This window comes from Stegodyphus dumicola, chromosome 11, assembly GCF_044657685.1.
Source record: "Stegodyphus dumicola isolate Sdum_Otavi_A_Nest chromosome 11, ASM4465768v1".
NCBI lineage: Eukaryota > Metazoa > Arthropoda > Arachnida > Araneae > Eresidae > Stegodyphus > Stegodyphus dumicola.
Window position 1 is genome coordinate 91995516 of NC_140778.1, and position 14886 is coordinate 92010401.

The 14886-nt window shown below is 34.8% G+C and overlaps 3 protein-coding genes across 8 annotated transcripts in view; 2 read left to right on the top strand and 1 right to left on the bottom strand.

Moving 5' to 3' along the window:
- Nucleotides 1–3680, top strand: part of LOC118198257 (apical endosomal glycoprotein-like) — a 74369-nt gene extending 70689 nt beyond the window's left edge. For 2 of the 4 annotated variants that reach the window (XM_085826991.1, XM_085826992.1), the window contains 2 exons: nucleotides 2267–2352; nucleotides 3320–3680. In XM_085826991.1, coding sequence (XP_085683117.1) covers nucleotides 2267–2352; nucleotides 3320–3543 — 310 coding nt within the window. In that variant the 3' untranslated portion in view covers nucleotides 3544–3680. The remainder of the gene's footprint in view (nucleotides 1–2266; nucleotides 2353–3319) is intronic. The other 2 variants (XR_015044069.1, XR_015044068.1) reach the window with 2 other exon arrangements.
- Nucleotides 1–8836, bottom strand: part of LOC146994203 (uncharacterized) — a 97412-nt gene extending 88576 nt beyond the window's left edge. Inside the window, exons 1-2 of the mRNA XM_085826322.1 lie at nucleotides 8733–8836; nucleotides 7109–7209 (exon numbers count right to left, since the gene is read on the bottom strand). Coding sequence (XP_085682448.1) covers nucleotides 7109–7209; nucleotides 8733–8836 — 205 coding nt within the window. The remainder of the gene's footprint in view (nucleotides 1–7108; nucleotides 7210–8732) is intronic.
- A 2927-nt stretch (nucleotides 8837–11763) lies between these two features.
- The window catches only part of LOC118198258 (apical endosomal glycoprotein-like), a 92822-nt gene continuing 89699 nt past the window's right edge, over nucleotides 11764–14886 (top strand). Inside the window, exon 1 of one of the 3 annotated variants that reach the window (XM_035369896.2) lies at nucleotides 11764–11977. In XM_035369896.2, the coding sequence (XP_035225787.2) occupies nucleotides 11920–11977 (58 nt within the window). In that variant the 5' untranslated portion in view covers nucleotides 11764–11919. The remainder of the gene's footprint in view (nucleotides 11978–14886) is intronic. The other 2 variants (XM_035369895.2, XM_035369898.2) reach the window with 2 other exon arrangements.

Here is a 14886-nt window from a genome sequence, read left to right on the forward strand (position 1 = left end):
TGGGTTCGTTCCTATGGAGATCTCTCAGTATTCAGAATTTATGCTGAAAAAAACAGAGGGTACTTTTCCCTAATACATTTACAGCATTGTTTTAGGAATCCGAATCATATATGGGAATTTTTCTAATCTGCTTAACAATTAAATTTACTTGACGTGACTTGAGATGAGTTAAAATCTCTTAATTTGGAGTCTATTAAATCGAATAGACCATGAAGAAAAGAAACGATTCAGAATTTATTTATTATTGATGATTATATCGATATATCCTTCTATTTTTTCTTGAAGCCTCTTTTTCCTGGAATCACCAGTAGCTAATTTCACATTTAATTTAATTTTTTCTGTAATGTATCTTCAACTGAATAACTTCAGTGTATGGCAAAAATTTAGTATTACAAAAAGATTTTACTCTATTTTTTGGGGGAAGATAAGCCTCTGACTTGTATAATGGATATATATATAAACACAATACTTACAATTTCAAGAAATATTTAAATGTTTTCTTCCAATATAGTCTACTTGTATTTGTTTATTATAATTATATCATCTTGTTACGATAATTGTTTAATATGTAATATATTTTATAGTTTATCACATTTTTTATAATACAGGGTTATCCAAATTAAACTTCCCCAACCTTGAGGCCTGTGCAGAGTGTTGTATGGGTCATAATGTGATGAAATTTTAAAAACAGACACTTCAGATCATGCGCTCGAGATTTATTACACAAAAAAATTAGTACAAGAAGTTGCCGATAGGTGGCGCTGTAACACTAGTAATGTGCATATTGCTTCTGCGCAGCGTATCCAAAAGACGAGCCCTAAAAAAGTGGAAGACAGGACTTGCACAGGTAGTTGTTTCCAGCTCGCTGATGCACAATGGCGACTTTGAAAGACAAAGCTCTGTTAGTGAAACTTTTCTACCAGAATGACGAGAACTCCTATGCTGCGATAAGAGCATTCCGTCGGCTGAAGATCTTACGCCGAGGACCATTGACACAACGCGCTCTACGAGACGTGATGATAAGGTTCGAAAGAACGGGACAGCTGGGAATTTTACCAGGTAGGGGACGACAGGTTGTGGAATCTGCACGCGTAGAAGACTTTGCTTTGGCGGTCGTGGACCCCACTAGCCAAACGCCACATGGTGTTGTCAGTGTTCCAACTGTTTCTCGTGCTGTTGATATGCCCTATACGATTGTCTAGCGTGTGATGCGTCAAATCCTCGGTTATTTTCCTTACAAAATCCATAGTCGTCATCAGCTGTCCGACGGAGATCCGGTAGTTCAGGAAACATTTGCGTTGCAGTTCCTTGCCAGAATGGAAGTCGATGCTGCTTGGCCGTGGAACATCCTTTGGACGGATGAGGCCCATATTCACCTGAATGGTCAAGTGAATACGCACAACTGCCGCATTTGGGCAAGTGAAAACCCGCGCGCTATCCATCAAGTGGCTTTGAACCCTCCAAAGGTTACTGTATGATGCGGTTTCACTGCAACATTCATCACTAGGGCTTTATTTTTTGAGGAGGTGACTCGAACAGGGTTCAAAACCAGCTCTGTCACAGGAAAATAATATCAGGTCATGTTGGCAACGTTTGTGATCCCTGAACTGCAACAACGTGGCCGCCTCCAGGACACGATACTTATGCAGGATGGTGCACCTCTCCACATTCTTCGTGGCGTTCAACAGGTGTTACGGGCAACTTTTACCGATGCACGTCTGATCAGCCGCTGTTTCCCTACAGCTTGGCCTCCCCGCTCGCCTGATCTCACGCCATGCGACTTTTGGTTATGGGGATTCTTAAAGGATCGGGTCTACCGAGAACACCCAGCAACCTTGGCACATATGAAAGACGCAATTATTCGACATGTTCGTGGAATTAATGTGGACTTACTGCGTTCCGCTGTGGAACCCACTGCTTTGCGAATGGAAAGAGTTGTGGGGAACCACGGCACACATATAGAACATCTGTAGAATGTCTTGTTGATCTGCAGCGCCACCTATCGCAACTTCTTGTACTAATTTTTTTTTTTTTTTTTTTTTTTTTTTTTTTTTTTTTTGTTTAATAAATCTCGAGCGCATGATCTGAAGTGTCTGTTTTTAAAATTTCATCACATTATGACCCATACAACACTCTTCACAGGCCTCTGAGTTGGGGAAGTTTAATTTGGATAAGCCTGGTAATTTGATATATATATATTATACTGTTCTAACCATTACAACTGATTAACCTTACAAACATTACAACTCATTTTAATTCATTTTAGCACTGAAAATCAAGATATAGAATCCCAGAAGCAACAGCCAGCATTGCATTCATCATCAATTCTTAAGACTACAAGTTCATATTATTGTAAGTAATAGAACTTAATTATTATGCGCAATGATGACGCAAGGTTTAACTTTATATTTACACAAAGTTTAAAAATAAATTCATTTTGTGGAAAATAGATTTTAGATCCCTTTCAAATTCTTGGTTGGAAAGCTATATATATATATATATATATAATTATATATATAAACAAGCAATTCATAATAATTTATAATAAGAAAACTTTCCTTATACCATGAGATAATATAATAAATATTTCTTTAGTAAATAAATTATTGTTATCTTACTTTGCAGCTATTGCGCAAATATTAGGAAATCTTGTTTTCGAATTCAATGAATTTCAGTTCATTCAATGTATGTATGATTTACAGATACATATGAAACGATGTTAATTTACCCTTGAAACCTTAGCGATTTAAATTTCGAATAGGAGAGTTCCTTTCCTATATAAACAATGTTGTGTTCTGTAAATAATGGCAATGGCCGTCGATACAACTTCAACTATTATGCTTAGGGTTAATACATTTAAGTATCTTTTTCAAAACTTTCTACTGCCTTCATAAAATGTTCAGTTTCTGTGTATCTACGATGCAAAAGATTAAACGAATATCACTTAAATATAAAACTTATACCTTCTGCATTTTAATGCTTTTGAGCTTTAACGTAAAAGCATAATCATTACTTTTCCTGAAGATCTTTCTTATATTTTCCTCTTAGCTTAATATTAAATACATTCTATTATATTCACATGTCGCTTGAATAACGACAGACGAGTGTTTTTAATGCCAGAAATATTTTTAAGAATGCATTGAAAGTACTATTTTTGCTTGTTTGAAAGTACTATATGACTTTTATATATAAGTGTCTTCAAACTGCTAACAGGACTTCAAGGTTAAAATTCTTAAATGATTTGATTTTAAATATCGGTATTATGCAATTTAGTAAATTAAAAGCAATTAATATTGTATATATTTCTGTTATTTAACAGCTTGGTTGAATGATCAGGGTGTTTCAAAACGGCGGAGAAAGGGAAGTCTGAAGAAGGTTATGGAAAGAGTATTTGACAAGAATGTAAATAAAATTCTGCAATTCGCAAAAGAAATGGAAGAAAGGAATTACCAAGATAACAGAGATTTTAGAGAAAAAATTCTTGAGGCAGAAAAAGAAAAACATCGGTTACTAAAAGCAATTGCGAAAGCTTCGGATAAATAAAAGTTTTGGAAATTCGAATGTCAATAGTTAATATATTCACTTCTATTTTATCTGTTTTGATAACGCTTATATTCATAATTATCTAAATGAAGTTATATAAAAATATTTCTGAAAAATAAATTACGTCTTTTAAATTATTTTTACTGTGTTATTCGATTCCAAATATACTTTCACTCGCAAGTAATGTAATCCATTATATATTGTACATTAAATGCTCCATAAATTGTAAATTATTTATAATACTTCTAAATTTAGATACTCTTCTGTTGCGGGGCTTTAAAATTTAGATACTCTTCTGTTGCCGGGCCAGATTCAGAATTTGAAGGTATGTATACATATATGTAAAGACCTATGTATTTATGTATGCATATATATATGTATGTAAATACAATGGTAAATTGTGGGCAATTTTGGAAATTTTTGTGTTTTTGAACTTTGTGTGCTTACAGAAAATGTTACGTTTCGCAAAATGCAAACTTGTATATATCATTTTAAAGAGAATTTATTACTGAATTCAATACAAAACACAAAATTCAATTATTTGTAATACAAAAAAAGGTTATATGTACTTTAATATAAATAAAAAACACAGTTATGAAGTGGTTTGTAATGTCTAGCTTTCCTGGCCAATCACTGTTCTTGTTCTGAGAACCTATCAAATGTTAATAACTGCCAGTAGAAGCTGACATCATGTTTACACTTGAAACAATTCATTCTTTTGCTGTGTTCTGTAGAAGGAGGGCCTGTTTCTTATACACTGCAATTACAAGTATGAATTTTTGTAAAAATTTTTAATATTTAGTCAAGAAGCAATGACATCAAATAAAAGAGTGGATTGGACACCTATCCGAAAGTTTTGTTTACGATATCAGGAGACAAATTCAATAAAAAACAAAGAAGGAAAAGGCCGAAAAAGAGGCACCACATCTATTGATGACAGAAGAATAAAAAGACTATGTCTCCAAGATAGAAAAATGTCATCAGCGGCCATCAGAAGTGATCTGAATGATGCTGGTGTTTCTGTCAGTTCAAGAACAATCAGGAGAATATTAACAGATGTTGGACTGAGAGGTAGAATTCCACGAAAAAAGCCTTATCTTAATTTTCAGCAACGGAAAAAAAAAGACTACAGTGGGCAAAGGAACACATTAATTGGACAGATGATCAGTGGTCACAAGTTATATGGAGTGATGAAACTAAGATATCGTTATTCGGTAGTGGTGGGCGAAAATATGTAAGACGTAGAATAGGAGAAGAACTACATCCTGACTGCATTCAAGCAACTGTGAAGAACCCAATTAGTGTTATGATTTGGTCATGCATGTCAGCCGATGGTATTGTCATCGATGGTATTGTCTTCATGTCATCGATGGGACACTGAATGCCAGAAAATACATTGACACTATTCTAGAACCAAAACTTCTACCTTCTATCAGAGATCTCTTTCCCAACAATGCTTCGTTTATTTTTCAGCAGGATTCTGCTCCTTGCCCCACGGCCAAAATATCGAAAGAATGGTTTCGTACAAAGAGCATTAAATTGTTGTCATGGCCAGGAAACAGTCCTGACTTCATCCTATCGAAAATTTGTGGCACCGTTTGAAAACTGTTGTCCGAATGAGGCGCCCATCAGTAAAAGGGAACTAATTGAGGCTATAATTGTTTCCTGCCATCATGTAATAACGAAAGAAGAGCTTAACACTCTTGTCAGCTCAATGAAACGTCGATGTGAAGCTGTAATCAAAAATAAAGGGTACCCTACTAAGTACTGATAACTCACTGCAATCAGGACTATCTAATGTATATCGATAACTATTATCGTTTAACTTTTTTGTATTGCAAATAATTGAATTTTATGTTTTGTAATTCAGTAATAAATTCTCTTTAAAATGATATATACAAGTTTGCATTTTGTGAAACGTAACGTTTTCTATAAGCATACAAATTTCAAAAACATAAAAATTTCCAAAAATGTCCAGAATTTTGGCCACCACTGTATGTATGTGTGCCTATTCTCACACGAACATATACATACGTACATACACACATTGTCGGCTTATTTGTGTCGTCGTTTGTTCCAAAAAAACCCTCGAGGTTGATTTCTTGCTGTACATGGGTTCTGGTGGTGAGACGTTTATTTCTAGATGTCATTTCAATTGAAGAGTGGAGAGAAATCTCTTCGGTACTGCATAATTCCAATGCATTGAAAATCTTTCTAATTTTACAAAGTGAAATAGCAGTGGTCCTTAAAAGGACTTTTTCCATTAGTCGTGCAGGAATATACATTACTAATGTCATGCAGAATGTCCAATAAATAGCAGTTACTTTAATTAACTGTTCACCATCATGCTTTCGCGAGATAACGTGGAAATATTTCAGCTGCCAAATTTCGGCACCATTGGATTCACATTTCCATTTGGGAAGCTTATATGCAGAACCACTTAAATGAAGCGAATTGTATCAAGCGACCGGACACGGCGCGATATTCGCAGCAGTACCTGAAGAAATTGACAGATAAATCAATTTCAGTAGCTACATAATTCAATAAAAATAGCTTCATAAGGTTAAAAAAATCAATAACTTAAATCTAGTAACGTGTGATAAAATCCGGCAAAAATGATTAAAATAAGTAACAACGTCGAGGTTTTTTAAAAAAAATGAGAAACTAAAAGCGGTAGAACTCATGCAACACGATTACTCAAACTTTTCACAGCAAACTTAATTTATGTTAGTTTCATTTCTTTCGCACTAAATAGTGTAATTAACCTTTTCGAGATATGTTTCTGGTCAGTCTTTCTTTCAAAGTTTGTTTGGACGGAAATTCCTGGAAAGACTATTTTTAACTTTGTTGAGTTCAAATTTCCGAATGGGAAGCAAAAAACACTACCCAGCACTACTAGCAACAATTCTTAATAGAAATATGCACTTTATCTCTGTAACATAAAATATGAAGATTTTAGAGATTTTGCTTACGACTCGAATGTCAATGTTGTAAATGATATAGACGCTAAATTTCAAGGAAGGTAGGTTCATTAGAGGTTTAAACTTTGAACAGTTTTGTAAAAGCAGAGAAAAAGTACGATTTTTCAATGTTAGTTATTTTTATTGGGAAAACTAGAAAACACATACTTAAAATAATATTAAAACTGTGCACTAAGATTAAAAGGCAGTTATATGATAAGCAAAAGATGTCTTGAATTAATAAACGTTGAGCGATGCAATACCTTTTCTCGTTCGCTTGGCGAAAACTTTTCTGTAATGCTCAACTACCCTCAAACAAGAATTAATTAATTTTGATGTTCGTGCCTGACCGATGCCTTAAATTTCTTTATCAGAGCTATTATTCCTTCTGCGTAATTCATTGACCAACTTAAGAGCATTCATATGTCTTATTAGACTATTACTGCAGTAATCTGTCAGGTCGTGAATCCCAAACAACTCAAAGTTTTTGTTAAATTACTAACGAAATGACTCGCGTCTTTTCCTTAGGTTTTTACCCTCTAATCGTTTCTTTTAAGTTTTCTTTGCAGTTTGGGTTTCTAAATTTTTAGTCATATTTAGCTTACCAGCCTGAGTAAGAAGTTTGTCCAAAAAGGCCAATCTTTCATTTCCTTCTGACTGATACCAAAGGAGTCTTTTATCAACTGTGAGAGTGCATTTTTGGCATCTGCATCTCAGTAAGGTTTCAGAAGTTGGGACGTATCCAAATCATTCTTTGAAGCCTATCGACGTACAGGTGGTTCGTGCCAAAAGCGAACATGTATGAGGGTGACAAAATGTTTCACATCACTCAGACCGGGAGTGCAAGCAAAGTCATATGAAAATCGGTTACAGACGAAAACATCGCAGACGAAAATGTCGCGGAGAAAACAACGCAAGGCGAAAATGTCGCGGAGGAAACAACGCAAGGTGAAAACGTCGTGCTACAAAACATCGTGGGAGAAAACATCGCAAAGAGAAAACATCGCAGTTCTAAAACATCGTGGTACAAAACATCGTCGTTGAAAATATCGTGGCAAAAAATAAAGTATCTACAAATCATCGCATGACGATAACATCGCAGACATGCTTTTTTCAGGCATGCTTTAATAAGTGTAAATGGATATTCCCATAATGATTTGTGAGCGCAAGATGGAAAGAAGGATAATTTTTATTTTCATATTTTTTATTAATTAATAAATTTTTGCTGAGAAAATAAAAAGGAAACTTAAGCATAGAAAATTAATACAACTTATAGCACTTAATAGAATTTTAAACCGACATAGTTAACTAACAAAGGCCATTAATAAATCATTTTTAAAAAGTTTTTACTGGTAATATTTCATGAAAAGTATAATCTATAAGTTACATTTAATTTTCTATGCTTAAGTTTCCTTCTTACGTTTTCAGCAAAAATTTATTAGTTAATAAAATATGTGAAAGTAAAATTTATCCTTCTTTACACCTTACGCTCACAAATCATTATGGGAATATCCATTTACAATTATTAAAACCTGAAGAAAGCATGTCTGCGATGTTATCGTCATGCGATGATTTGTAGATACTTTATTTTTTACCACGATATTTTCGACGACGATGTTTTTAACCTGCGATGTTTTTGAACCGCTTTATTTTCTACGACGATGTTTTGTACCCCGATGTTTTAGAACTGCGATTTCTCTTTGCGATGTTTTCTCCCACGATGTTTTGTAGCACGACGTTTTCGCCTTGCGTTGCTTTCTCCGCGGCGTTTTCTTCCACGATGTTTTTGCCGCGATGTTATCGGCGGACACCATGAAAATCACTTCTTTCCAACAAGGAAACACCCTAAATAGCCAATTTCCCGAAATTCTTTGAAACCTAGAGACCGTAGCTTCAAACAGTCTGATAGCCCTTATTACATGGTTGGACTTGAAAAAATTGCGATAATACCGCTCCCTCAAGCAGCATTCATAGGTATTTGTCTACTTATCATTATGTGTATGCCAAAAATTAAAAAAATACTTTTGCCAGTTAAACAGAAAACAGTGGTTGCTTAACAGTGCAGTTGTGTACGAAGAGACATCTGTGTTTTTATGCGAAACATCTGATTTTCCCAGAAACTGAAACAGACTGTTAATATGTTGGCTCTAAATGCTTGTATCTTGGCTTAGATGCTTGTATTTCAGGATTAATGAGGAATGCAATTCAAATATTAAACTGGTCTGTTACCTGAGACCACAATATGGTCTTAGTAACGAATGGTAAAGAAAGAATTCAAACATCAAAGATCCATTTTCCAAAAAGTAATAGTGAGACCAGAGATCACCTCTCATTTTCATCTAGGCGGCCTGTATCAGGCATTCAGTAACACACATCATTTATAACGGAAGCCGAAAGCTTAGATATGGGAAGATTGACATGTGCAGAAGTTTCTTAAGTACTCCAAATTTATGACGGAAATGATGCAGGTGAATGGACTATATGCAAAAGAATATTATTACAAATTTTGTACATAAAAAGATGATGTTAGTGCAATAAGACATGAAAATGTTGTACTATTTGTATAATGAAAATCTAGAGGAATTCAAGCTTGCGGGAAAGTAAAAACACAGGGACAAGTCTATTTAACCTTTTGAAGACGGGATGGCCATTATAGTGGCCATAGAGTCCTCTCTTAGAAAAGATGGGGTTGTCCACTTTAGTGGCCATGTCTTTTTCCCCATTTCCAGGCTGAAAAGTGGGGTGAAATGTCAAATTTGACGTCCCTAGGGTTTTAACCACTTATCTCTTTCAAAGGTCTTCCTTTTGCGACATAGATGCACCCCTCTGAGAATGCATTAAACTACACAAGAATCTTTGTTGCAGATAGGAGGTGATTTCTTAAAGGGGGGAAAGCATTCGGTTCAAGATTCCTTTGGTACAACATTCCTTTGGTAGCTTTTCTACTTCGAAAGCCCCGGCCTCAAAAGGTTAACATTGTATAAATGGCTATCTCGTCAAATTGCCTAGATATCGCCAAGCTAGCAGCGGTTTTGGCGAATAATATTAGTCGCCAAATTTTGTGAGAATTCACTTAAAATTCCCTTGGCAGCATTTTGGCCCCACAGACCGAAATTAGGTATTGTAATTTAATAAATGTAATTGGTCACTCTCTTAACTCTAACCTAATTCGGCCCTCACATGCCTTCCAGTAATTTCGAGAAGCAGAAAGTACTCGAAATATCTCGGCAACTTGGTGAAAACTATGCAAGACCGAAGAGAGAATCTGCCCTTAATAGTTGTTGTTGTGGGTTGTAAGTTCAGAAAGATTTGGAGTGTAGAAATATCACAGAGTTGCCTTTGCATTGCGTTGTGTTAAACGCTGACAGTAGTTTGAAGTGTAACTACTGATTATACTCTGTGATACTGTGAAGAACTGTCGATTCTACTCTGTGATACTGGGAAGAACTGTACAACTATTTTTGTGGAATGTTCCAGATTTCTAAGGTGTTTCTTTGATAAAATAAATTTGATCATCCGTTCATCGGACCTATGTGCATTCAAACTATTACGAACCTGTACACTCGCAACAATATTAAAGATCAGTAGGAAATTAAAACAGTTAAACCTTACGAAAATTGTTCAATGATGACCTTCTGAAATACGAGTAATAATCGAATCGGGGCATTTTCTCCAGGTGTTCTCCACTCATATCAGTATGTTCTTTATCGCGTTGTGTTTCCGTTTGCTATATTATATGAGACTTCTTTCAACAGATTGTTTTAGTTTTCATTCATTTATTGTAGTCTTCATATATGTAATCATTATTTCTCTATATTGAGCATTTTAGTCAGAAGTTATTTCTTAAATGTGTATTAGGTATTTAATAACACTCCTTATACATATATAGGGAATGTATAATTTGTATTCAAAATAAAATACATTGATGTGTAAATGTTGACTTACGCACTGTAAAGATGCACTATTGCAGAGACTGAATTTATGAGCCTACGAAGAATCTTAGTAAACAACAATTGGGAGTTGCGGAGTTTAAGCAAATGTCGGTATATAGCATCATTGTTTGGAGTAAAGTTACGAAAATGGCTGTTTTGAATCTCATTGATAATAGCGATAGATTATCCGAGTTGTATGCAGTTTGCTCACATGAAGTGGAGTCTGCGTATGTAGTGTAGTCTGCGTCCTCATGTGCTTACATCTTCCAGTACTCTAGAATGGCGTCGTCAAAGCGACCACATACCGGGCTATATGACGCGTTCACTTAAGCAGTATCAAAGCAATGATGCTTTTCAAATAATGCGCTATGCGGCAGGTCTGTCATCCCGTGGTTTTTCAGTCCCGGATGAATAAGTCCTGTCTCGAAGACCATGAGAGCTGGTGTCCACCAAGTACTCGCTTTGATACTGAACTTGCGCAGCAGTGCTTTTGTGTTCTTAAGTCTCCCACAGCAGTTTGTTGCAGACTGTCATTTCATATTTCGAGTGCAAGGCCACCAGTGGCCGAGCGGTAAACTTGCTGAACACTAGTAACCGGTCTGCGGTTCGAATCCGGCGAACGGGCTGCCTGCACTTGTGTTTTCGTGGTTTTCCTCATGTGTAACGTATATACGAACCAGTTTCGCTTAGACCGAGACCCACGAAGGCATCCCTCCCCTTAGTCAGATAACTCTCGAATGCTCCGTCGTAATTAGACAAACCAAACAAAACAAAACCATATTTGCAATGCACTACAATGTGTGCTGTTTTGGGCAATTTGCACAACTTTGTACTGTTAACATATCAGCATGCACTGTAAATTGTCATACAGTTTTGCAGATGGAGCTTGTATCTGTTTTTTTTTTTTTTTTTTTCCCAAAAGCTTCGTTATTTATAAGTCTGGATTTCAAGTTAGTTTTGTGCTTCTCTGGGAAACAGTTAGATGTCACGTGATTTACCTGATACGAAATTTATCAGTGTACAATTAAATTGGCTGTATATATTTATGTGACGTTGTTTTTGTTTTTTCCTTCCAATATCGAAATCTAAAAACGTTCAGTTTCTGGAAAGTTTAGCAAATACTATAGTCATAACTGTAGCGATAAGACATTATTTGCGTATTTCTTCCTCATTATCACTTCTTTCGGTCTCCTAAGAAAAATATCTCTTATCTTTGACTTACATGAAGTGCACTTAACTTTTAGTTTTGTTTCTTGTTCACCTTTGCACCCGAAGTCTGTGCTTAGATGATGCAAGGAAGATAATAAAAGCACATTAAGGATTGTCATACTCTCCTGTGGAGTGTTTCTCATCATAGTATTTTCGGAGCAATAATTCTGACAAGTGCTTGTAGGGAAATTAGATTTCCTTTTAGATATCAGAAATTTCACATGAATGTTAGCGACCACAGAGTGAACATTCAGATCGTGTGAAACGAGAAAAGCATGGATCACTTAATAAGAAACTTTCTGATGGTAATCTTGTTTGCATGTTATGTTTCAGGTAAGAGAATATTGTTTTAATAGAAAGTATTGCTATGAATATTAATTTGATATTAAACTTGCGTAGCAGAGCTATATTAGTAATATTAATTCGATTAAGTTACTCAAATTTTAAGCATCGCATAGAATTATTGTTAAAAATTTTACTGTAATAGAACACGGTTATCACAAGCCTATATGTAAACGCTTGAGTCTATGCAAACATTATATATAGCACAGGGATCAGGATGTGTTAGCAGTGGTCCCAAAAGCATAGATGCATTTCTTGAAAGAGCACTCAAAAGCAGGAAATAAAAATGGGAAAGGTTTCAGATTTTAACGGTCACCCGAAAGTGTTTGTTAAGGTTTTCTTACGTTCCTGCTGAGCTCATAGCCCTACTAGTCTGCTGTTACACTCACTTCTTCTTCTTTTTTTTTTTTGTCTTTTTAGCTTTCTAATTTTGCATCATTTCCTTTGCACTTATGACATGTACAGTTTAACAACAAAATTACAAAGTTTTAAAAGCAGCATAGCAGCAGTATATGCTTAGTGGCACAATTCCGCTTTAAGGACCGTAAAAAAATTGCAGCGAAAATGGCGCCATATCTAGTGTACGCACTGATTTCAGATTGCGTAAGTTTATATAGTTCTATATTTCTTAAGACGCCATAAATAATACTAGTTCAATTTTTAAATCCTTTTTTTTTTTAATTTTAAATCCTTTTTTTTTTTTTTTTTTTTTTTTTTGATATCTTATGGATTTAACAATTTGGGAATTGCCCATGACGAAAAGTGTGCAATAGAATTTTGGATAAAGTGCAGAATCACCCACTGCTTGACACGCTTTTAAGAATTGCACATACTCGGTATCCATGTACACATCGACCTATTTTCACTTAAAGAAAATTCCAGAATTGCACAAAAACGGCACTTCGCACACCCTTGACTTTATCTATGTACACATCGACCTATTTTCACTTAAAAAGGAAAAGAGGTACTTTTCCGTTTTGCCGGCGCAGGCGATAAAGCCGCCAATAGTGGTACAACTGATGCCAAACGGAATATCCTCTCTGGTAATCTTTTACGCCTCATTTTCAAAACAAGTCGCAGCCATTTCTAATCAAATTGTGTCTTTCAATTATGCCAAAAATTATGTTTCTCCCTAATAAATCTGATATATTTTGCACCTTAAGAACTGGTAACTCTTTGAAGTTTTTCTCTAGTTTAACTAGGTACTCTACCCTTAAAATGTGCACAGTTCTGAACAATTTTATATAAATATGCTGGTAAATCGCAGAAAACTGGCAGCTTTAATTTCTCATGATTTAAATTATAAAGTTTATTGAGTTGGCTAAAAATTAAATTCGATTTGTACCGATAGATAACATTAATTTCATTTTGTTATCCTTTTGATGAACTTACATACATTTTTTTTTAAAGATTTAGCAGCTGACATTTTTAGTTTGCTTAAGAAACAAATTCCATGTATTCTTGTTTGCAACTCTTAGTTGAAAGGCAGTTTTAACATGGGGTGCAAAAATAAACATTTATGACTTACTTTACTTTTTTATTTTCATAAAGGCAGGAAAGCGGCTGAGGTTCAAAGAGAGATATGTAATGTTTGTTATGTTGATTGCTTAAAGGAACGCATGTGTGAAAAGTGTTTTAAAAACCTTCGTGCAGGAGATTTTTCACTTGAAAATAACCATGGAACTAGCTGACATTCTAAAGTTGATGATAACAAATTTAAAGCTATTATTGAATCGAATGATCATGTAATTGTACGAGAGATTGCTGAAAGGTTACATGTATCCCACTCAACATTTGAAAATCGCATAAATATATTTGGATTTGTTAAAATGCTCGATATTTCGTTTCTGCATGAATTGAAAGAAGTTTACTTCACTCAACGAATCAATGTAAATCACATTTTAGACGTCGTTGTTAATAAATTGTCATTGTCAAATAACATTAGTCGAAAAGGATCATGGTCCAAACATAATCAATCAACATAAATGATATCGAAATGATAAGAAAGTGTTGCTGTCGATTTCGTTGGATTCCAAAGGTTTTGAATATTTTGAGCTGCTTCCAAGAAACCGTATGACCAATTCAGATATTTACTGAAGGAAGCACTCAAAGAGAAAGGACTAGAAGTTTCAAATCGCAAAAGAATCATGTTCCACCACGATAATGCTAGGCCTAACACTTCTTTAGCAATATGTAATTATAAGATCTTGGCTGGGAGGTGATGTCGCATCCCCTACGCAGCCGCGAACTTGCACCGTCGGATTATGATTTATTTCAGAAGTTTACAAAACTTCTCAAATGGTAATGAGTAATTTTAGTAATAACAATGCCTGAAAATCACACTCGGTTGAGTTTTCTGCTGATAAATGGTGGATGTTTTATAATCGCGGAACTGAGCGAGGGAAATAATGTTCTCGAACATTGGAATGACTAAAATTCAATTTTTTTGCAAAAAATTGAATTTAATTTCACACTAAAAATCCGAATTTCTTTTTTTGCGAATACAATATATATTACTTACTACACATAACCACCTTGAGGAATTTTCATAAGTTTAGGTCATTCGCAACAGATTTTATGTTATAACATGGTAAAGTTAGCAATTGGGTAAGTCAACCAATAACTCGTTCTTTTATCGATTATTACATATAATTCCCGATTCATCTTAATCTGGCGATTACGCATAAAGCCTAGAAATGTATAAATTAAAATTTATTGAACGTTTCACCAGGTACCTTTAACAGCAATTTATTTGCAACACTAGGGAAGGGGAAAATTTAAAAAAAAACCTCAACCAAATAATTAGTGAGTATATACAATAACAAAATTAATCCTACCTATTTATTATAACATACGCAGTGTATCTTCAAGTTTTTCAAGACTAACTTCTAAATCGACGT